Source organism: Chanodichthys erythropterus, chromosome 18 (genome assembly GCF_024489055.1).
Source record: "Chanodichthys erythropterus isolate Z2021 chromosome 18, ASM2448905v1, whole genome shotgun sequence".
Lineage (NCBI taxonomy): Eukaryota > Metazoa > Chordata > Actinopteri > Cypriniformes > Xenocyprididae > Chanodichthys > Chanodichthys erythropterus.
Window position 1 is genome coordinate 39,546,342 of NC_090238.1, and position 22,766 is coordinate 39,569,107.

General features: G+C 40.7%; 1 protein-coding gene across 1 annotated transcript; it reads left to right on the forward strand.

The window, feature by feature from the left end:
- Nucleotides 1-15,759: 15,759 nt before the first annotated feature.
- Nucleotides 15,760-22,524, forward strand: LOC137006392 (protein delta homolog 1). Its single transcript, XM_067367104.1, has 5 exons — nt 15,760-15,826; nt 16,045-16,108; nt 16,285-16,415; nt 16,842-16,986; nt 21,205-22,524. The coding sequence occupies exons 1-5, from the start codon at nt 15,760-15,762 to the stop codon at nt 21,878-21,880; spliced, it is 1,083 nt and encodes a 360-aa protein (XP_067223205.1). The 3' UTR covers nt 21,881-22,524.
- The last annotated feature ends 242 nt before the right edge of the window (nt 22,525-22,766 follow it).

A 22,766-nucleotide genomic window follows, 5' to 3' on the forward strand; every position in this document is an offset into this window, starting at 1 on the left:
ATGTTGAGGATCCTGTGTTTTCACACCGAAACTCTGAGATTCACAGAGACAGATTCAGTGAAATCCTCATGAGAAACCTGCAGATGGATCGTGTGCGTCGACAGAAAAGTTTATTTTCCCTTTTTTCTTGAAATGAATTCATCTTTTGAACTGTGATTCGGATGAATCTGCAGGTCGAGCTCATCTTCACCCGTCAGATATTTGAGCGATTGGGTTTATATCATCATTTTCTGCTTGTGGTAAAAATGAACTGTAACTGCAAGAGACTTGTGCATCAAAACACAAGAGGAGATGTTGAGCAAATCGCAGTTGTGTGATTGTTTATGGGTCACAAATAAGGTTTAAAAAACATAATGGAGATATAATTAATTTTGACGTTTTATTAAGTGTTATCAATGAGATTATGTGGTTTTTATAATCAATTAACACTGCTTTTGTCATTTTTCACAAGACGGACAAAATTTGTCACCAAAAAAGTCTTAGAGAATAACGACATTTTCAATCAATGCTAACAGGCTGATATCTAAAAGGACAATCAAACATTTTATATTTAGTACAAGTTCTTAAAATATTACAACATTTTCCATGTTTTATAGCGGTTGCACCGAATGACCTGATGTTTCGGGACATGCGTGTGATCAAGTGAAAACATGAATTTATCAAATAGTTAAAAGAGAGTTATTTACTTTGCTTCACAACCATGTGGTCCTGTGCAGGTGTCTGAATGATGTCACATCCTGTCACATGAGCGCATGACTAGATCCAAAACGGTCCCTTTATATCGGTTACTCCGAATGATGTAGATGAAATTCATTTTTCCGGACATTCTTTCTCATAACAAAGCAGCGACTTCTACACATAATTTAATATCATTTTGGACTATGTTGATATACGATGTTATAAAATCATGATAGAATAAAAAAATATTACATTTTAAGATATTTTAATCACAAATGAAATGGCTGTATTGGTCTTTTGATGGTTAAACTGAATGACCTTTTGACACTTCAAAATCTTTAAAATATCTTTATATGTAGAAAAATATAATTAAAACCTTTTGGATTCAATAAAAGAGATCTGGTTGTACTTTGGATGTCATATCTTTGCTTTTTATTACTATTAAGGCCTTTGGACATAAAAATGACCCGTCACGTCATTGACCTTTATATAGTCATAAGAATGTAACTATATTATCACAAAGCTGTAATCTTCTAAATGCAACATTAAAGTGCTCCTATTATGGTTCTCCAGATATTAGCATTCAGACAGTGAAAGTAAAAGATCTGCAAGTGATTCTGAACTGAAACGAGTCGTCAGTAATTCAGTCTCTCTTCCTGCTGAACCTGTGTAGGTTTGTAACTGATTTGCATAATTTCAGCCCATTGGCTGCCGGTGAACAGCGTCTCTTTGCCCCGCCCTCAATCACTGTAGTTGTATCTGAGACTGGAAGAGTTTGGTTCATGTTGTTCATGTCGAGAAGACCAAAGCAAATCCACTTTGATGAGATTGATGCGGTAAAACCGTTACTGTTCGTATCACTGTGAACCAAGAGCTGAGATTCAGATATGATAATGAGCGTTTGGTTTCTGACCAATCAGAGCAGAGCAGCTCTCAGAAAGGCGTGGTTTAGAGAGACCGAATCTTTGAACAAACAGTTTCAGACACTGAGAGAAAAGAGCTGATGCTGCAGTGGATATTATGAGAACATTAAAGTGTTTTTTGATCTTAGATGAATGTAAACCTGTTGTAGGAGACCTGCAGAACAAAATCAGGGACCTTCAAAACAGCATTTTAAGATATTATTATTAAGCTGCAATGAGTCAATGTGTATTGTAAAAAACAATTTATAAATATATTTGACTTGACTTGATATTCAATGAATTGTTGAGTGGCATGCTTTGATTATGGCAGATGACACACCGTCTGTCCTCACATCTCGGGCCATCATATCAGACACATCGAGGGACACAGATATCATCATCAGCATCCTCCTCCTCCTTTGTGCATCGTTCCTATGGCAACGTGACACGGATGGAGAGCAGCGAATGGAGCCGCAGCAGCGTTCTGCCCTCGTTCTGTCGCTGTTCCTGCCGAATCCTGATGGTTCATTACAATCCTTCTGGAAACACACACGCTCACGTCTCGCATGATGAATGAGAGCAGGCTTATGAAATTAAGTATGTCGTCACGGCAGCTGCACACACACACACACACACACACTGAAGTTCCTCCACAGGAAGCTCCTCTAGGGAATGAAATCAATACCTTTATAGTCCAGCGATCAATGAATCGGCCTGCGGGTCTGAGTAACAGACGCAAACAAACGCTCAACAGGAATTAGTTAAAGGGCAGCACTGTTCAGACACGCTTCATAGAAATATGAGACTGACACATGTCAGAGGTGAAGACACACACACACACACACACAGCAGTGTGTGTCGGAGAACAGTGTGAACAGGCTTCACTACACGGCGCTCCTGTAAAGGTCACACAGATCCTGAGAAGAGGAACACGGTTACACCTCCGTTCATTAAACATGGATGTTTTACCCTCGTCTTTCATCTTTCTGCATTTGTCCACAGATTTACCTGAAACAGCTTCTGTTCTTCCCTGAAAGGTGTAAGAATACTGTAACTTCATCATACTTAACGGCCAGAGTGAACGAGATCCTCCTGAAGACCGACCGGAGAGAAAAGGACATGAGATTTTCATTCAGAGAGTTTTTGTTGATACTGTAGTTTCATAGGTTAGTCACCATGAAATCAAAACATTTTTTTTTATGGATTATTACAGTGTTTATTCTAAATGATACATTTGCCCTACATTTGTTCTTGTTTGCAAAGCAGTTTCACTTGGATATACGGCACAATAGAGAGCACAACTTCCTTTTCATACCGACTTTAAGAAATATTCTGCATAATTTACATTTATCAGATGCTTTGCAGTGAATTCTCAAACCCATGTCCATAACTCTGCTGTTTGAGCTACAGGAACACATTCATCTGATATGATATATATATTTACTCATCTCCCAGTCGAGCTTTCTAATAAACCTGGCATTGCACACTAAAATTGTTGGCTCTGTGTCGAACCGCTGATGTTCCTCTTTTGGATAGAAGCGTCTCTTAAATGCATCAATGCAAATGTTATTGAAAATGCAAAACCATGGTTGCAGTGATGCACTTTCAATAGTAGTACACACTATTCAAGACCATAACAGTATTCAGTGCATGCTAAAATGAGTAACTGTCTCATGTGCAGTGTTGTGCGATTCATCATTTTGTATGTGTGAAGTCACCGGCCGTCCTGAAGGAGCATCGTATCTTTCTACATCCACAGATAACTGCGCCCAGATCCATGGCACAGAAAATTGCACTTTGATTTAGCACTCGCATGAAAATTGGATCTAATGTGTGTCTAATGTATGATTTTTCTCATGAACAAAGATACACAGGAATTATTCTGCTCACATTTCTGCTTTTAAAGCCTCTGCCTTTTTATTTTTGTCTGTTAAGATACTCCTGAGGTATGGTTTGGCTTCTCATGTCATCATAATTGTAGAATTATTACCAGTATTTTCTGATGTGTCAGAAATCATGATCACTGAAAGATTTTCCCTCAAACTCAGCATCTACAACAGTGAGTTGACTGAAATAGACGCTTGTTTTATCAAGCTGAAACCATTCAGAAGTGTTTGATATTGAGTTGCACATTTAGTTCTGCCAGAGGAGGATAAAACTCAAGAATAATGAACATCCTTTAAGTTGCCTGGGGAACACATTGATCTGACTTGGACTAATTGAGCTGATTCAGTGTGTTTTTCTTACTTAAATGAGGTTTCAATGTTCTTCTCATCTTTGAGTCGAACATCAGTTCATTCAAATGATCATGATTAATATCACACCATCAATTAATAATCATCTGACTGGTGTTATTCTTCAGAAGACGGCCATCGATACTCAAGAGATCGTTGTTGTTTTTCCCTTTAAGTGTTTCTGGAAGAGTTAGAGAATTACGAGAGAGTCTTTTGGCTGGAAATCAGGACATTTATTGGCTCGTTTGTGTGATGTTTGGCATGACGGCTGTGGAATCCACATGGAATCCGCCGGGATTGATTTTTCTCTTCATCACTCAATGGTGATGGCTATTTTCTCCTTTTTCAGCACACCTGTTGAAGATAAACATAGATCTTTCCATTGTATAAATATGAATTATAGTGTGTGTTTTAATTAAAGTAAACCAATGAGGCTCATCCAGCTAAGATTAAGTAGCATTAGGGGACAAACCTTATTATATTGTGTCTTGCATTTGATCTTTTAACACAAGCCCTACAGGGACGATATCACAGCCTTTCTAATAAAGGTATGTGGAATAACTAATGACCCGTCCCACAGCAGCTGGTTATTACGCCCACGGCTGTAAATCCACAGCATGTATCAGACGTTTACAGCAGAGTCCATCAAAGTGTCAAGAATGAATCGACCTCTTTTTATTTTATGTCACAGTTGTGTGCATGTCATCTTTCTCTCTCTCTCATCCGCTCATCTCAGTGCTAATTGTGTTTGGTTTATAAATATAATGCATTAAACATCATTAAGGCTGCCTGTCCTGCTGAGTTATAATTACTTCAAATGAAGGCAGGAGAGAGCTGAGTGTTCACCTTCAGCGGTCAAAGCTCTCGACACGGGTGTTCATTTTTGCAAATTTACCTGTTCCCGCTGTAATCAATCATCACTGAGTGACGGCCGCTTGTTCACGGCATCCCGTTGAGCCGGAGAGACCCTTGGGATGGATGCAAAAACGGATCTCAAATGAGATCAAAGTAGCACAGATCAATATCTGATCCCTGTAAATGTTAAATGAAAAGCTGATATTTCATGGCAGCTGCTGAGCTGGTTATAAAACACACATAAATGAAGTTGGGAATATCGCCTCTCTGACAAGATTGAATTGTTTTGTTTTTTACAATCCCCCTGTGGTTTCACCCTCATGTATCTATGCCAGAGCTGGAGGTTTTTCGCAGACGGCCCTGTTTTTCCTGTGAGGTTATCAGCGTTTACATCCAGACGTCTGCAGGAGCTGTGCTGGCGATAAGAGATGCAGCACATGTAGGTCATTGCTGAGAAAAGAGATGAAGTCATGAGCCAAGAAATCATTTCCCCTGGTAGGACAGCAATTCCTTCAGTGAAAATCAACTATTTAGAGGCTGAAATCTACATTTAATTGGGCCTTTGGGTATAAAGTTACACCTGAAATACCCTCGTGTCGAGTTAGGGATCAAATCATTCATCATGAGGAATCCTTCTGAACTAAAAATTCTCTACACTATCCAAAAAGAGCATCTATGAATAGTAAGTGTAGTTCTTGAAGGTGAAGGTGTTTGATGGGTGGAGTTTAGTTCTCTGATGTTTATGTGTGTAGTTGAAGGTGTTTGATGGGTGGAGTTTAGTTCTGCAATGTTTATGTGTGTAGTTGAAGGTGTTTGGTTGGTGGAGTTTAGTTCTGCGATGTTTATGCGTGTAGTTGAAGGTGTTTGATGGGTGGAGTTTAGTTCTGTGATGTTTATGCGTGTAGCTGAAGGTGTTTGATGGGTGGAGTTTAGTTATCTGATGTTTATGTGTGTAGTTGAAGGTGTTTGATGGGTGGAGTTTAGTTCTGCAATGTTTATGTGTGTAGTTGAAGGTGTTTGATGGGTGGAGTTTAGTTCTCTGATGTTTATGTGTGTAGTTGAAGGTGTTTGATGGGTGGAGTTTAGTTCTGCAATGTTTATGTGTGTAGTTGAAGGTGTTTGGTGGGTGGAGTTTAGTTCTGCGATGTTTATGCGTGTAGTTGAAGGTGTTTGATGGGTGGAGTTTAGTTCTGTGATGTTTATGCGTGTAGCTGAAGGTGTTTGATGGGTGGAGTTTAGTTCTGTGATGTTTATGCGTGTAGCTGAAGGTGTTTGATGGGTGGAGTTTAGTTCTGCGATGTTTATGCGTGTAGTTGAAGGTGTTTGATGGGTGGAGTTTAGTTCTTTGATGTTTATGCGTGTAGTTGAAGGTGTTTGATGGGTGGAGTTTAGTTCTTTGATGTTTATGCATGTAGGTGAAGGTGTTTGATGGGTGGAGTTTAGTTCTGTGATGTTTATGCGTGTAGTTGAAGGTGTTTGATGGGTGGAGTTTAGTTCTCTGATGTTTATGCATGTAGGTGAAGGTGTTTGATGGGTGGAGTTTAGTTCTGTGATGTTTATGTGTGTAGTTGAAGGTGTTTGATGGGTGGAGTTTAGTTCTGTGATGTTTATGTGTGTAGGTGAAGGTGTTTGATGGGTGGAGTTTAGTTCTGCGATGTTTATGTGTGTAGTTGAAGGTGTTTGATGGGTGGAGTTTAGTTCTGTGATGTTTATGTGTGTAGTTGAAGGTGTTGATGGGTGGAGTTTAGTTCTGTGATGTTTATGTGTGTAGCTGAAGGTGTTTGATGGGTGGAGTTTAGTTCTGCAATGTTTATGCGTGTAGCTGAAGGTGTTTGATGGGTGGAGTTTAGTTCTCTGATGTTTATGTGTGTAGTTGAAGGTGTTTGATGGGTGGAGTTTAGTTCTGTGATGTTTATGCGTGTAGTTGAAGGTGTTTGATGGGTGGAGTTTAGTTCTGTGATGTTTATGTGTGTAGGTGAAGGTGTTTGATGGGTGGAGTTTAGTTCTGCAATGTTTATGCGTGTAGTTGAAGGTGTTTGATGGGTGGAGTTTAGTTCTGTGATGTTTATGTGTGTAGGTGAAGGTGTTTGGTGGGTGGAGTTTAGTTCTCTGATGTTTATGTGTGTAGTTGAAGGTGTTTGATGGGTGGAGTTTAGTTCTGCAATGTTTATGCGTGTAGCTGAAGGCGTTTGATGGGTGGAGTTTAGTTCTCTGATGTTTATGTATGTAGGTGAAGGTGTTTGATGGATGGAGTTTAGTTCTGCAATGTTTATGCGTGTAGTTGAAGGTGTTTGATGGGTGGAGTTTAGTTCTCTGATGTTTATGTGTGTAGGTGAAGGTGTTTGGTGGGTGGAGTTTAGTTCTGCAATGTTTATGCGTGTAGCTGAAGGCGTTTGATGGGTGGAGTTTAGTTCTCTGATGTTTATGCATGTAGGTGAAGGTGTTTGATGGGTGGAGTTTAGTTCTCTGATGTTTATGTGTGTAGTTGAAGGTGTTTAATGGGTGGAGTTTAGTTCTGCGATGTTTATGCGTGTAGCTGAAGGTGTTTGATGGGTGGAGTTTAGTTCTCTGATGTTTATGCATGTAGGTGAAGGTGTTTGATGGGTGGAGTTTAGTTATCTGATGTTTATGCGTGTAGTTGAAGGTGTTTGATGGGTGGAGTTTAGTTCTCTGATGTTTATGTGTGTAGTTGAAGGTGTTTAATGGGTGGAGTTTAGTTCTGCGATGTTTGTGTGTGTAGCTGAAGGTGTTTAATGGGTGGAGTTTAGTTCTCTGATGTTTATGCATGTAGGTGAAGGTGTTTGATGGGTGGAGTTTAGTTCTCTGATGTTTATGTGTGTAGTTGAAGGTGTTTGATGGGTGGAGTTTAGTTCTGCAATGTTTATGCGTGTAGCTGAAGGCGTTTGATGGGTGGAGTTTAGTTCTCTGATGTTTATGCATGTAGGTGAAGGTGTTTGATGGGTGGAGTTTAGTTCTCTGATGTTTATGTGTGTAGTTGAAGGTGTTTGATGGGTGGAGTTTAGTTCTGCGATGTTTATGTGTGTAGCTGAAGGTGTTTAATGGGTGGAGTTTAGTTCTGCAATGTTTATGTGTGTAGCTGAAGGTGTTTGATGGGTGGAGTTTAGTTCTGCAATGTTTATGTGTGTAGCTGAAGGCGTTTGATGGGTGGAGTGATGTTTATGTGTGTAGTTGAAGGTGTTTGATGGGTGGAGTTTAGTTCTGTGATGTTTATGCCTGTAGCTGAAGGCGTTTGATGGGTGGAGTTTAGTTCTGCAATGTTTATGTGTGTAGTTGAAGGTGTTTGATGGGTGGAGTTTAGTTCTGCAATGTTTATGCGTGTAGTTGAAGGTGTTTGGTGGGTGGAGTTTAGTTCTCTGATGTTTATGTGTGTAGTTGAAGGTGTTTGGTGGGTGGAGTTTAGTTCTCTGATGTTTATGTGTGTAGTTGAAGGTGTTTGATGGGTGGAGTTTAGTTCTGTGATGTTTATGCATGTAGTTGAAGGTGTTTGATGGGTGGAGTTTAGTTCTGTGATGTTTATGTGTGTAGGTGAAGGTGTTTGATGGGTGGAGTTTAGTTCTCTGATGTTTATGTGTGTAGTTGAAGGTGTTTGATGGGTGGAGTTTAGTTCTGTGATGTTTATGCGTGTAGTTGAAGGTGTTTGATGGGTGAAGTTTAGTTCTGTGATGTTTATGTGTGTAGGTGAAGGTGTTTGATGGGTGGAGTTTAGTTCTCTGATGTTTATGTGTGTAGGTGAAGGTGTTTGGTGGGTGGAGTTTAGTTCTGCAATGTTTATGCGTGTAGCTGAAGGCGTTTGATGGGTGGAGTTTAGTTCTCTGATGTTTATGCATGTAGGTGAAGGTGTTTGATGGGTGGAGTTTAGTTCTGCAATGTTTATGTGTGTAGTTGAAGGTGTTTGATGGGTGGAGTTTAGTTCTGCAATGTTTATGCGTGTAGCTGAAGGTGTTTGATGGGTGGAGTTTAGTTCTCTGATGTTTATGCATGTAGGTGAAGGTGTTTGATGGGTGGAGTTTAGTTCTGCAATGTTTATGTGTGTAGTTGAAGGTGTTTGATGGGTGGAGTTTAGTTCTGTGATGTTTATGTGTGTAGCTGAAGGTGTTTGATGGGTGGAGTTTAGTTCTGCAATGTTTATGCGTGTAGTTGAAGGTGTTTGATGGGTGGAGTTTAGTTCTCTGATGTTTATGTGTGTAGGTGAAGGTGTTTGATGGGTGGAGTTTAGTTCTCTGATGTTTATGTGTGTAGTTGAAGGTGTTTGATGGGTGGAGTTTAGTTCTGCAATGTTTATGCGTGTAGCTGAAGGTGTTTGATGGGTGGAGTTTAGTTCTCTGATGTTTATGTGTGTAGGTGAAGGTGTTTGATGGGTGGAGTTTAGTTCTGCAATGTTTATGTGTGTAGTTGAAGGTGTTTGGTGGGTGGAGTTTAGTTCTCTGATGTTTATGTGTGTAGTTGAAGGTGTTTGATGGGTGGAGTTTAGTTCTGCAATGTTTATGCGTGTAGTTGAAGGTGTTTGATGGGTGGAGTTTAGTTCTGTGATGTTTATGCCTGTAGCTGAAGGCGTTTGATGGGTGGAGTTTAGTTCTGCAATGTTTATGTGTGTAGTTGAAGGTGTTTGATGGGTGGAGTTTAGTTCTGCAATGTTTATGCGTGTAGCTGAAGGTGTTTGATGGGTGGAGTTTAGTTCTCTGATGTTTATGTGTGTAGTTGAAGGCGTTTGATGGGTGGAGTTTAGTTCTGCGATGTTTATGTGTGTAGTTGAAGGCGTTTGATGGGTGGAGTTTAGTTCTGTGATGTTTATGTGTGTAGTTGAAGGCGTTTGATGGGTGGAGTTTAGTTCTGCGATGTTTATTCGTGTAGCTGAAGGTGTTTGATGGGTGGAGTTTAGTTCTCTGATGTTTATGTATGTAGGTGAAGGTGTTTGATGGATGGAGTTTAGTTCTGCAATGTTTATGCGTGTAGTTGAAGGTGTTTGGTGGGTGGAGTTTAGTTCTGCAATGTTTATGCGTGTAGCTGAAGGCGTTTGATGGGTGGAGTTTAGTTCTCTGATGTTTATGTATGTAGGTGAAGGTGTTTGATGGATGGAGTTTAGTTCTGCAATGTTTATGCGTGTAGTTGAAGGTGTTTGATGGGTGGAGTTTAGTTCTGTGATGTTTATGCGTGTAGTTGAAGGTGTTTGGTGGGTGGAGTTTAGTTCTGCAATGTTTATGCGTGTAGCTGAAGGTGTTTGGTGGGTGGAGTTTAGTTCTGCAATGTTTATGCGTGTAGCTGAAGGTGTTTGATGGGTGGAGTTTAGTTCTGCAATGTTTATGCGTGTAGTTGAAGGTGTTTGGTGGGTGGAGTTTAGTTCTGCAATGTTTATGCGTGTAGTTGAAGGTGTTTGATGGGTGGAGTTTAGTTCTGCGATGTTTATGCGTGTAGTTGAAGGTGTTTGATGGGTGGAGTTTAGTTCTGCGATGTTTATGCGTGTAGTTGAAGGTGTTTGATGGGTGGAGTTTAGTTCTGCGATGTTTATGCGTGTAGTTGAAGGTGTTTGATGGGTGGAGTTTAGTTCTGCAATGTTTATGCGTGTAGTTGAAGGTGTTTGGTGGGTGGAGTTTAGTTCTGCGATGTTTATGCGTGTAGTTGAAGGTGTTTGATGGGTGGAGTTTAGTTCTGTGATGTTTATGCGTGTAGCTGAAGGTGTTTGATGGGTGGAGTTTAGTTCTGTGATGTTTATGTGTGTAGCTGAAGGTGTTTGATGGGTGGAGTTTAGTTCTGTGATGTTTATGCGTGTAGTTGAAGGTGTTTGATGGGTGGAGTTTAGTTCTGTGATGTTTATGCGTGTAGCTGAAGGTGTTTGATGGGTGGAGTTTAGTTCTCTGATGTTTATGTGTGTAGTTGAAGGTGTTTGATGGGTGGAGTTTAGTTCTGCAATGTTTATGCGTGTAGCTGAAGGCGTTTGATGGGTGGAGTTTAGTTATCTGATGTTTATGCATGTAGGTGAATGTGTTTGATGGGTGGAGTTTAGTTCTGCAATGTTTATGTGTGTAGTTGAAGGTGTTTGATGGGTGGAGTTTAGTTCTGCAATGTTTATGCGTGTAGCTGAAGGCGTTTGATGGGTGGAGTTTAGTTCTCTGATGTTTATGCGTGTAGGTGAAGGTGTTTGATGGGTGGAGTTTAGTTCTGCAATGTTTATGTGTGTAGTTGAAGGTGTTTGATGGGTGGAGTTTAGTTCTGTGATGTTTATGCGTGTAGTTGAAGGTGTTTGATGGGTGGAGTTTAGTTCTGCAATGTTTATGTGTGTAGTTGAAGGTGTTTGATGGGTGGAGTTTAGTTCTGTGATGTTTATGTGTGTAGTTGAAGGCGTTTGATGGGTGGAGTTTAGTTCTGCGATGTTTATGCGTGTAGCTGAAGGTGTTTGATGGGTGGAGTTTAGTTCTGCAATGTTTATGCGTGTAGTTGAAGGTGTTTGATGGGTGGAGTTTAGTTCTGCAATGTTTATGCGTGTAGCTGAAGGTGTCTGATGGGTGGAGTTTAATTCTGCAATGTTTATGCGTGTAGCTGAAGGTGTTTGATGGGTGGAGTTTAGTTCTGCAATGTTTATGCGTGTAGCTGAAGGTGTTTGGTGGGTGGAGTTTAGTTCTGCAATGTTTATGCGTGTAGTTGAAGGTGTTTGATGGGTGGAGTTTAGTTCTGCAATGTTTATGTGTGTAGTTGAAGGTGTTTGATGGGTGGAGTTTAGTTCTGCAATGTTTATGCGTGTAGTTGAAGGTGTTTGATGGGTGGAGTTTAGTTCTGCGATGTTTATGCGTGTAGTTGAAGGTGTTTGATGGGTGGAGTTTAGTTCTGCGATGTTTATGCGTGTAGTTGAAGGTGTTTGATGGGTGGAGTTTAGTTCTGCGATGTTTATGCGCGTAGCTGAAGGTGTTTGATAGGTGGAGTTTAGTTCTCTGATGTTTATGTGTGTAGGTGAAGGTGTTTGATGGGTGGAGTTTAGTTCTGTGATGTTTATGTGTGTAGGTGAAGGTGTTTGATGGGTGGAGTTTAGTTCTCTGATGTTTATGTGTGTAGTTGAAGGTGTTTGATGGGTGGAGTTTAGTTCTGTGATGTTTATGCGTGTAGTTGAAGGTGTTTGATGGGTGAAGTTTAGTTCTGTGATGTTTATGTGTGTAGGTGAAGGTGTTTGATGGGTGGAGTTTAGTTCTCTGATGTTTATGTGTGTAGGTGAAGGTGTTTGGTGGGTGGAGTTTAGTTCTGCAATGTTTATGCGTGTAGCTGAAGGCGTTTGATGGGTGGAGTTTAGTTCTCTGATGTTTATGCATGTAGGTGAAGGTGTTTGATGGGTGGAGTTTAGTTCTCTGATGTTTATGTGTGTAGTTGAAGGTGTTTGATGGGTGGAGTTTAGTTCTGCAATGTTTATGCGTGTAGCTGAAGGCGTTTGATGGGTGGAGTTTAGTTATCTGATGTTTATGCATGTAGGTGAAGGTGTTTGATGGGTGGAGTTTAGTTCTGCAATGTTTATGTGTGTAGTTGAAGGTGTTTGATGGGTGGAGTTTAGTTCTGCAATGTTTATGCGTGTAGCTGAAGGCGTTTGATGGGTGGAGTTTAGTTCTCTGATGTTTATGCGTGTAGGTGAAGGTGTTTGATGGGTGGAGTTTAGTTCTGCAATGTTTATGTGTGTAGTTGAAGGTGTTTGATGGGTGGAGTTTAGTTCTCTGATGTTTATGCGTGTAGGTGAAGGTGTTTGATGGGTGGAGTTTAGTTCTGCAATGTTTATGTGTGTAGTTGAAGGTGTTTGATGGGTGGAGTTTAGTTCTGTGATGTTTATGTGTGTAGTTGAAGGCGTTTGATGGGTGGAGTTTAGTTCTGTGATGTTTATGTGTGTAGTTGAAGGCGTTTGATGGGTGGAGTTTAGTTCTGCGATGTTTATGCGTGTAGCTGAAGGTGTTTGATGGGTGGAGTTTAGTTCTGCAATGTTTATGCGTGTAGCTGAAGGTGTTTGATGGGTGGAGTTTAGTTCTGCAATGTTTATGCGTGTAGTTGAAGGTGTTTGATGGGTGGAGTTTAGTTCTGCAATGTTTATGTGTGTAGTTGAAGGTGTTTGATGGGTGGAGTTTAGTTCTGCAATGTTTATGCGTGTAGTTGAAGGTGTTTGGTTGGTGGAGTTTAGTTCTGCGATGTTATGCGTGTAGTTGAAGGTGTTTGATGGGTGGAGTTTAGTTCTGCGATGTTTATGCGTGTAGTTGAAGGTGTTTGATGGGTGGAGTTTAGTTCTGCGATGTTTATGCGTGTAGTTGAAGGTGTTTGGTGGGTGGAGTTTAGTTCTGCGATGTTTATGCGTGTAGTTGAAGGTGTTGATGGGTGGAGTTTAGTTCTGTGATGTTTATGTGTGTAGCTGAAGGTGTTTGATGGGTGGAGTTTAGTTCTGTGATGTTTATGCGTGTAGTTGAAGGTGTTTGATGGGTGGAGTTTAGTTCTGTGATGTTTATGTGTGTAGCTGAAGGTGTTTGATGGGTGGAGTTTAGTTCTGCGATGTTTATGCGTGTAGTTGAAGGTGTTTGATGGGTGGAGTTTAGTTCTGTGATGTTTATGTGTGTAGTTGAAGGTGTTTGATGGGTGGAGTTTAGTTCTGCAATGTTTATGCGTGTAGCTGAAGGTGTTTGATGGGTGGAGTTTAGTTCTGCAATGTTTATGCGTGTAGTTGAAGGTGTTTGATGGGTGGAGTTTAGTTCTGCAATGTTTATGCGTGTAGTTGAAGGTGTTTGATGGGTGGAGTTTAGTTCTGCGATGTTTATGCGTGTAGTTGAAGGTGTTTGATGGGTGGAGTTTAGTTCTGCGATGTTTATGTGTGTAGTTGAAGGTGTTTGATGGGTGGAGTTTAGTTCTGTGATGTTTATGTGTGTAGTTGAAGGTGTTTGATGGGTGGAGTTTAGTTCTGCGATGTTTATGCGTGTAGTTGAAGGTGTTTGATGGGTGGAGTTTAGTTCTGCAATGTTTATGCGTGTAGTTGAAGGTGTTTGATGGGTGGAGTTTAGTTCTGCGATGTTTATGCCTGTAGCTGAAGGTGTTTGGTGGGTGGAGTTTAGTTCTGCAATGTTTATGCGTGTAGTTGAAGGTGTTTGATGGGTGGAGTTTAGTTCTGCAATGTTTATGTGTGTAGTTGAAGGTGTTTGATGGGTGGAGTTTAGTTCTGCAATGTTTATGTGTGTAGTTGAAGGTGTTTGATGGGTGGAGTTTAGTTCTGCGATGTTTATGCGTGTAGTTGAAGGTGTTTGATGGGTGGAGTTTAGTTCTGCGATGTTTATGCGTGTAGTTGAAGGTGTTTGATGGGTGGAGTTTAGTTCTGCGATGTTTATGCGTGTAGTTGAAGGTGTTTGATGGGTGGAGTTTAGTTCTGCAATGTTTATGCGTGTAGCTGAAGGTGTTTGATGGGTGGAGTTTAGTTCTGCAATGTTTATGCGTGTAGTTGAAGGTGTTTGGTGGGTGGAGTTTAGTTCTGCAATGTTTATGCGTGTAGTTGAAGGTGTTTGATGGGTGGAGTTTAGTTCTGCGATGTTTATGCGTGTAGTTGAAGGTGTTTGATGGGTGGAGTTTAGTTCTGCGATGTTTATGCGTGTAGCTGAAGGTGTCTGATGGGTGGAGTTTAATTCTGCAATGTTTATGCGTGTAGCTGAAGGTGTTTGATGGGTGGAGTTTAGTTCTGCAATGTTTATGCGTGTAGCTGAAGGTGTTTGATGGGTGGAGTTTAGTTCTGCAATGTTTATGCGTGTAGTTGAAGGTGTTTGATGGGTGGAGTTTAGTTCTGCAATGTTTATGCGTGTAGTTGAAGGTGTTTGGTTGGTGGAGTTTAGTTCTGCGATGTTATGCGTGTAGTTGAAGGTGTTTGATGGGTGGAGTTTAGTTCTGCAATGTTTATGCGTGTAGTTGAAGGTGTTTGATGGGTGGAGTTTAGTTCTGCGATGTTATGCGTGTAGTTGAAGGTGTTTGATGGGTGGAGTTTAGTTCTGCAATGTTTATGCGTGTAGTTGAAGGTGTTTGGTTGGTGGAGTTTAGTTCTGCGATGTTATGCGTGTAGTTGAAGGTGTTTGATGGGTGGAGTTTAGTTCTGCGATGTTTATGCGTGTAGTTGAAGGTGTTTGATGGGTGGAGTTTAGTTCTGCGATGTTTATGCGTGTAGTTGAAGGTGTTTGATGGGTGGAGTTTAGTTCTGCGATGTTTATGCGTGTAGTTGAAGGTGTTTGATGGGTGGAGTTTAGTTCTGCGATGTTTATGCGTGTAGTTGAAGGTGTTTGGTGGGTGGAGTTTAGTTCTGCGATGTTTATGCGTGTAGTTGAAGGTGTTTGATGGGTGGAGTTTAGTTCTGTGATGTTTATGCGTGTAGCTGAAGGTGTTTGATGGGTGGAGTTTAGTTCTGTGATGTTTATGCGTGTAGCTGAAGGTGTTTGATGGGTGGAGTTTAGTTCTGTGATGTTTATGCGTGTAGCTGAAGGTGTTTGATGGGTGGAGTTTAGTTCTGTGATGTTTATGTGTGTAGCTGAAGGTGTTTGATGGGTGGAGTTTAGTTCTGTGATGTTTATGTGTGTAGCTGAAGGTGTTTGATGGGTGGAGTTTAGTTCTGTGATGTTTATGCGTGTAGTTGAAGGTGTTTGATGGGTGGAGTTTAGTTCTGTGATGTTTATGCGTGTAGCTGAAGGTGTTTGATGGGTGGAGTTTAGTTCTCTGATGTTTATGCGTGTAGCTGAAGGTGTTTGATGGGTGGAGTTTAGTTCTGTGATGTTTATGTGTGTAGGTGAAGGTGTTTGATGGGTGGAGTTTAGTTCTGTGATGTTTATGTGTGTAGCTGAAGGTGTTTGATGGGTGGAGTTTAGTGTGTCTGAAGCAGCAGCACCTCGCGGAGCTTCAGTCGGATTCACTGGTGAAACTCGCTTTGACCGTCTTGGACTTTCTCGGACGAGTTTGTTCATTTCCAGAGTGTCTGTTTTCATTCGGAGTTCAAAGCACTAGTTTAAACACGTTCTGCTCGCGCTCTGCAGTAAGTTTGTATGATGATGTGAATGCGATTATCAGCGGAGGATCGCGGCTCGAGCTCCGGGAGGATGAATGTGTTTCTCCGGCTCGGATTCTCATTTCTGCTGCTCTTCTGCGCGCTCGTTTCTACTCAAGGTGAAATATCGATCTTAATATCGACGCTCCGTCGCTCTTCTTTCACTGACTGACTGACGCACACCATCAGTATCTGTTGCATTTCTACTGATCTGTCAGTCAACTTCATGTGCTGGAGTGCGCGTGAGACACGATGCATGACAGACTCCGGACAGACGACAGTTTATTCATCAGTAACGTGTGTGTGTGTGTGTGTGTGTGTGTGTGTGTGTGTTCAGGTCCAGAATGTGGTGCTGGATGTCATCGACACCACGGGTTCTGTGAGCAGTCTGGAGAATGCAGGTGTGTGTTGAAGACGTCATTCACCTTTTTAGAATCATATTAAACTCATATCAGAGATGCTGTCAGTGTGACAGATGTTGATCTTTCACAAGAATGCTCTGAACAGCAGTTAAATGTCATTGACACATGAGGATAGACACGCATTTGTAAAGCAGGTGTTGTGGTGTGGACTGCAGGTGCAGAGCCGGTTGGCGAGGCGCGGCGTGCGATCAGTGCGTTCCTGCACCCGGCTGCGCGCACGGAGCGTGCGAAGAACCCGGACAATGCATCTGTGACCGCGGCTGGACGGGAGCGCGCTGTGATCGAGGTCCAGCGTCCAACACTGAGAAAAATCATGTTCTTTCTCAGTATTTTTTCTTGTTTTCCAGCACAAATATCTAAACATTCTTAAATCAAGATACATTTACTGGAGAAGAGAAAAGATTAAAAATATCTTAATTAAAAATAAGACATTAAAAAGTTTTTGTGCTAATGTTTTGAGGACATTATTACAGACCAGATAACGTTGAATTATCATTTTCTCGTAACTTTGAGAGAAGGTTGTCAGAATGTTAGCTAAAGGTTCTGAGAACGTTCCCTGTTATCGACAGAGCTGAACTTGCAGGAGTGGATTTATTTTAAATAGACTGATAATGGCACAGTATTCTCCAGAACATGCTTTAGGACACAGTCACAGCAGCAGTGTATGAATGTGTGTGTTGGTAACAGTGTGAATGTGTGTTTTTCCTCTCAGATGTTCGTCTGTGTTCATCAAAGCCCTGCTCGGGAAACTCCACCTGTGTGGAGATGGAGGGAGGAGGAGGTGGACACGTCTGCCTTTGTTCTGCTGGAGACACGGGGGAGAACTGCCAGCTGAAGAAACCCTGTTCAGCCGACGGGTAACACTGATGACAGACTGTTTCTTCTGTTAAACGAGTGTAGAGCGAAACACATGTTTACTAGTCGACAGAAATATTGCTCACATAAAGCTGTATTGATATGAATTGATATTATGCATCTAATGCGAAGAAGTGTTGTTTAAGACTTTTGTGGCGAGACTCTATTTGTTTTGTTGCAGACCTGAGATCATCCAGCGCTGCATTAATTATTGACCATTGATCAGTTTTATTTGACCTTTGAAAAGAAATCAAGTGCAATCCATCAAGCGTGCAGCAACAAAACAAATAGAGTCTCGCCACAAAAAGACTTAAACAACATTAGATGCATAATATCAGCTCAGCTTTATTTCTACAGCGCTTTATACAATACACTTTGTTTCACAGCAGCTTCACAGTAATAAAGAGGAAAATAACAGAATCAATGATGCAAACTTCAAATATTAGATTAATTCAATTTCAGCAGTAAAGCAGCTTTATAGAAGACAACAGAGTCATTATTCTGATCAATCAGATATTACTGAATATTAAGTGCAGGTGCGGCTGGTGCAAAAAATATTTGGGGGGGGGGGGGGCGCAAAAAAACAAAAAACAAAACTATTTAGAAATGCAGGAATGAATAGGCTAATTGTTAAATATCCATTTAACAAGTGATATAATAATGTATCTATCTAAAACATGGAAAATTCTGTATTTAAAGCATGTCATAGGGCTGAGATCTAAAAAAAAAATCTGTATTTAATTAAAAAGAAAAATATTTAAGATCCTGCCCAATATTGTCCTAGAAACAATGTTCATATTGAAGGCTATAAAAACCAAACATGAATATAACTGTGTAGTATATGCTATAAATAATGTGCAAAAAAGGGGTCAAATCACATTAGTCCTAGACTACATTCTAAAATTGTACCTTTACAATAAAAAAAAAAATATTTTTTTGAAGCAGAAATTAAATACTAAACTAAAAATGAAAATAAATAAAAATAAAAGAACAGACTAATAATTAGCCTATTATTATTTTGATTACCCTAGAATAGTCACTTTACACCGTTTCTGCTATCGTACAAATACACTTAGTTGTAGGTTCGATACATATGACATAATTATGTTCGCCAACAAAAACAAATTTTCAACAAATATTTTGAGCAAAGTGTATTTTTACTCAGATTGAGCTCCGTCGTTCACGGAAGTTTGTGCTTGCTGAAGCTCGTCCACGCCTGACTGCAAAATGGAAATATTTTCTCGACTTTCTAACTTTTACTGATGGAGAATTTGTCTGTGAAATGTAAATTATGCACTGAGGAAATTATTAAATTTCACTTCAGCTTAAAAAAAATTAATAATAGAGGTATGTTTGTTTCCACCAATCGCTGCACAAGTTAAGGTTACGTATGATGACGAAAGCACGTTAGTGCGAGCCCTCCCGGAACCCATAGAGATTGCATTGCAGTGCCTGCAGTTCGAAGAAAAAGTTCTTTGAATGGAAGTCTATGGGAGCAGTCGGAGCAAATCTCCGCCAGACTGAAATGCCCAAAAAGAGGCGGTACTCCACAGAGCGTGACTCGACGCTGATTGGACTATATCCAGAGGCAGAACAAACAGCCTAGCAGTGACAGCTAGCGTAACTCTGTGTGAAAATGCGTCCTTTTCTCACTTTGGTGGTGCGTCGCCCTATTGCCCTCATGAAGAAACCGCCCCTGATTAAGTGTCTTTTAAATCCCAAATAAGCAAGTCAAACTCTGTCAGGTGACAGAAACAGAGAAAAAGAAATGACACTATAAAAATTCTGGGTTAAAAACAACCCAAGCTGGGTAGAAAATGGACAAACCCAGTGGTTGGGTTAAATGTTTGCACAACCTGCTGGGTAGTTGTTGTTGTTTTTTTAACTCAATTATTGTTACTGTATTTTTTTTGCTTAAAATGAACCCAAAATATGATGGAAATTAACATTTATAAGATTAATAAATAAACATTTAAACATTTATTAAATTGCTCATTAATAAATGTTCACCTTTTGGTTATTATTGTTTCCTCTAGTAATTATGTGTGTGATTTTTAATTTCCAACATATTTTGGGTTCATTTTAAGTCAGCAATATAATAATTTTAAACAATAGTTGAGTTGAATAAAACCACCCAACACATTGGGCAAACATTTAACCCAATCGCTGGATTGAAACAACCCAATCGCTGGGTTAAAGCAACCCAATCGCTGGGTTAAAACAACCCAATCGCTGGGTTAAAACAACCCAATCGCTGAGTTAAAACAACCCAATCGCTGAGTTAAAACAACCCAATCGCTGAGTTAAAACAACCCAATCGCTGAGTTAAAACAACCCAATCGCTGAGTTAAAACAACCCAATCGCTGAGTTAAAACAACCCAATCTCTGGGTTAAAACAACCCAATCTCTGGGTTAAAACAACCCAATCTCTGGGTTAAAACAACCCAATCGCTGGGTTAAAACAACCCAATCGCTGAGTTAAAACAACCCAATCACTGAGTTAAAACAACCCAATCGCTGGGTTAAAACAAAGCAATCGCTGGGTTAAAACAACCCAATCACTGAGTTAAAACAACCCAATCGCTGGGTTAAAACAAAGCAATCGCTGGGTTAAAACAACCCAATCGCTGAGTTAAAACAACCCAATCACTGAGTTAAAACAACCCAATCACTGAGTTAAAACAACCCAATCGCTGGGTTAAAACAAAGCAATCGCTGGGTTAAAACAACCCAATCACTGAGTTAAAACAACCCAATCGCTGAGTTGAAACAACCCAATCGCTGGGTTAAAACAAAGCAATCGCTGGGTTAAAACAACCCAATCGCTGGGTTAAAACAAAGCAATCGCTGGGTTAAAACAACCCAATCGCTGGGTTAAAACAAAGCAATCGCTGAGTTAAAACAACCCAATCGCTGGGTTAAAACAAAGCAATCGCTGGGTTAAAACAACCCAATCGCTGGGTGAAAACAAAGCAATCGCTGAGTTAAAACAACCCAATCTCTGGGTTAAAACAAAGCAATCGCTGGGTTAAAACAACCCAATCGCTGGGTTAAAACAAAGCAATCGCTGAGTTAAAACAACCCAATCGCTGGGTTAAAACAAAGCAATCGCTGGGTTAAAACAACCCAATCGCTGGGTTAAAACAACCCAATCGCTGAGTTAAAACAACCCAATCGCTGGGTTAAAACAAAGCAATCGCTGGGTTAAAACAACCCAATCGCTGGGTGAAAACAAAACAATCGCTGAGTTAAAACAACCCAATCTCTGGGTTAAAACAAAGCAATCGCTGGGTTAAAACAACCCAATCGCTGAGTTAAAACAACCCAATCGCTGAGTTAAAACAACCCAATCGCTGGGTTAAAACAAAGCAATCGCTGGGTTAAAACAACCCAATCGCTGGGTTAAAACAAAGCAATCGCTGGGTTAAAACAACCCAATCGCTGGGTGAAAACAAAGCAATCGCTGAGTTAAAACAACCCAATCTCTGGGTGAAAACAAAGCAATCGCTGAGTTAAAACAACCCAATCTCTGGGTTAAAACAAAGCAATCGCTGGGTTAAAACAACCCAATCGCTGAGTTAAAACAACCCAATCGCTGAGTTGAAACAACCCAATCGCTGGGTTAAAACAAAGCAATCGCTGGGTTAAAACAACCCAATCGCTGGGTTAAAACAAAGCAATCGCTGGGTTAAAACAACCCAATCGCTGGGTTAAAACAAAGCAATCGCTGGGTTAAAACAACCCAATCGCTGGGTTAAAACAAAGCAATCGCTGGGTTAAAACAACCCAATCGCTGGGTTAAAACAAAGCAATCGCTGGGTTAAAACAACCCAATCGCTGGGTTAAAACAAAGCAATCGCTGGGTTAAAACAACCCAATCGCTGGGTTAAAACAAAGCAATCGCTGGGTTAAAACAACCCAATCGCTGGGTGAAAACAAAGCAATCGCTGAGTTAAAACAACCCAATAGCTGGGTTAAAACAACCCAATCGCTGGATTTGTCCATTTTCAACCCAACTTGGGTTGTTTTTTTCCAGCCTTTTTTAGTGTTGTTTGGATATTTTGAAATGAAATGCGAAGGCTTGTGTATGAATTGTGGAGCTGCTCGATAACACAAATGAAGCTGAAATAAGCCGCATGGATTCAGACTGCAGCTGCTCCGTCCGTCTGAAGTGTCAGGAAGCGTGTGTGTTGATGCGTGTCCTCTCTCTCATCCGCAGCTCTCGCTGTCAGAACGGAGGATCCTGCGTGGACACGATCGGCTCTGACAGCCGTCCCTCCTGCCTCTGTCCTCCTGGATTCACCGGCACCTTCTGTGAGATCCAGCCTGACGTCTGCGAGCCCAATCCGTGCGTGAACGGCGGCACGTGTGTCCGTCAGGATCCGGAATACACCTGCGTCTGTCCGCCGCCCTTCTCCGGCCCGGTCTGCAGCGTCAGTCTCTCGACGTGTTCCAGCGGCCGCTGCGTGAACGGAGGCTCCTGCGTGAACGGCACAGACGGCGGGATCCGCTGCGCCTGCCTTCCCCGATTCACCGGGCCGTCTTGTGAACTTCACGTCAGCAAGCTCAAGCGCAGAGTTAAAGCGCAGCACTACGCCGCGCCGGCTCTCCACAAGCTTCTCCGGCCGGGTCAGGCGTCTGCATCGCTGGTCACCCGCAGCCAGGTCATCTGTTTCGTGGTTCTGGGTCTCCTCACCTGTCTGGTGGTGCTGGTCACGACAGGCATCATCTTCTTCCACCGCTGCGAGGCGTGGATGGCCAACAGCAGGTACCGGCAGCTGGTGCGGCAGCAGAGGGATCTCCTCCTGCGATCCGACGCCGAGCAGCCCGTCAACGTCATCCTGCCCGAGAAGATCCGGCTCAGTAACTATGGGAGGCATTACACCTCCATCTGACAGAGGATCGTGTCAGTGTGTCTGTGATTCACACCGCTGCAGGATTTCAAGGTTTCCATGAACTTGTGTACTTACTGTTGGAACACAAACATGACCGTCCTCATGCGAGAGACCCCGTCCTGACATTTAAAAGGCATCTATCTGTCTTTTGAACACTCAAAATAATTTCTATTAAGTTTCATTATTATACTTTTTTTCTACCCACTTAAGTGATAAAGGGTGAATTCAGGTTGATTGGGACACTTTTTGCCATTGAGTTGACTGGGAAAAAGTGTCTTTATCAACTGGAATTCACCCTGCTGCTAAATGTATCATTCGTTTTATGTTTATTTAATTATTTTTGTATCTATTTTTTTATCTATTTATTTTTAATTTATTTATCACTAATATATTTTATTTTTTACACACTCATTTTATTCATGTATGTATTTTAATGTAATTTATTTACTTATTTTAATCATACTTTTTATTTATTTAATTTTTAATATATTTTTTATTTGTATCCTTGTTGTTTATTTATTAATAATATATTTTATTTTTTAAACACCCATTTTATTCATTTATGTATTTTAATCTAATTTACTTACTTTAGTCTTATTATTTATGATTTATTCATTTAATTTTTTTAATCTATTTTTTTCCCCATTTTTATCTATTTTTTTTTATTTATCACTAATATATATACATTTTTAAACACTCATTTTATTCATGTATGTATTTTAATGTAATTTATTTACTTATTTTAATCATATTATTTATGATTTATTTATTTTATTTTCCCCAGATTGAATGTGACTCTCATTCTGAAGTCTTCAGTTTTCTGTAGTCATCACTGATTCTGTTAGTCCTCTGCTGAAGGAAAGCCGAGCAGATGAACTGTTTACCT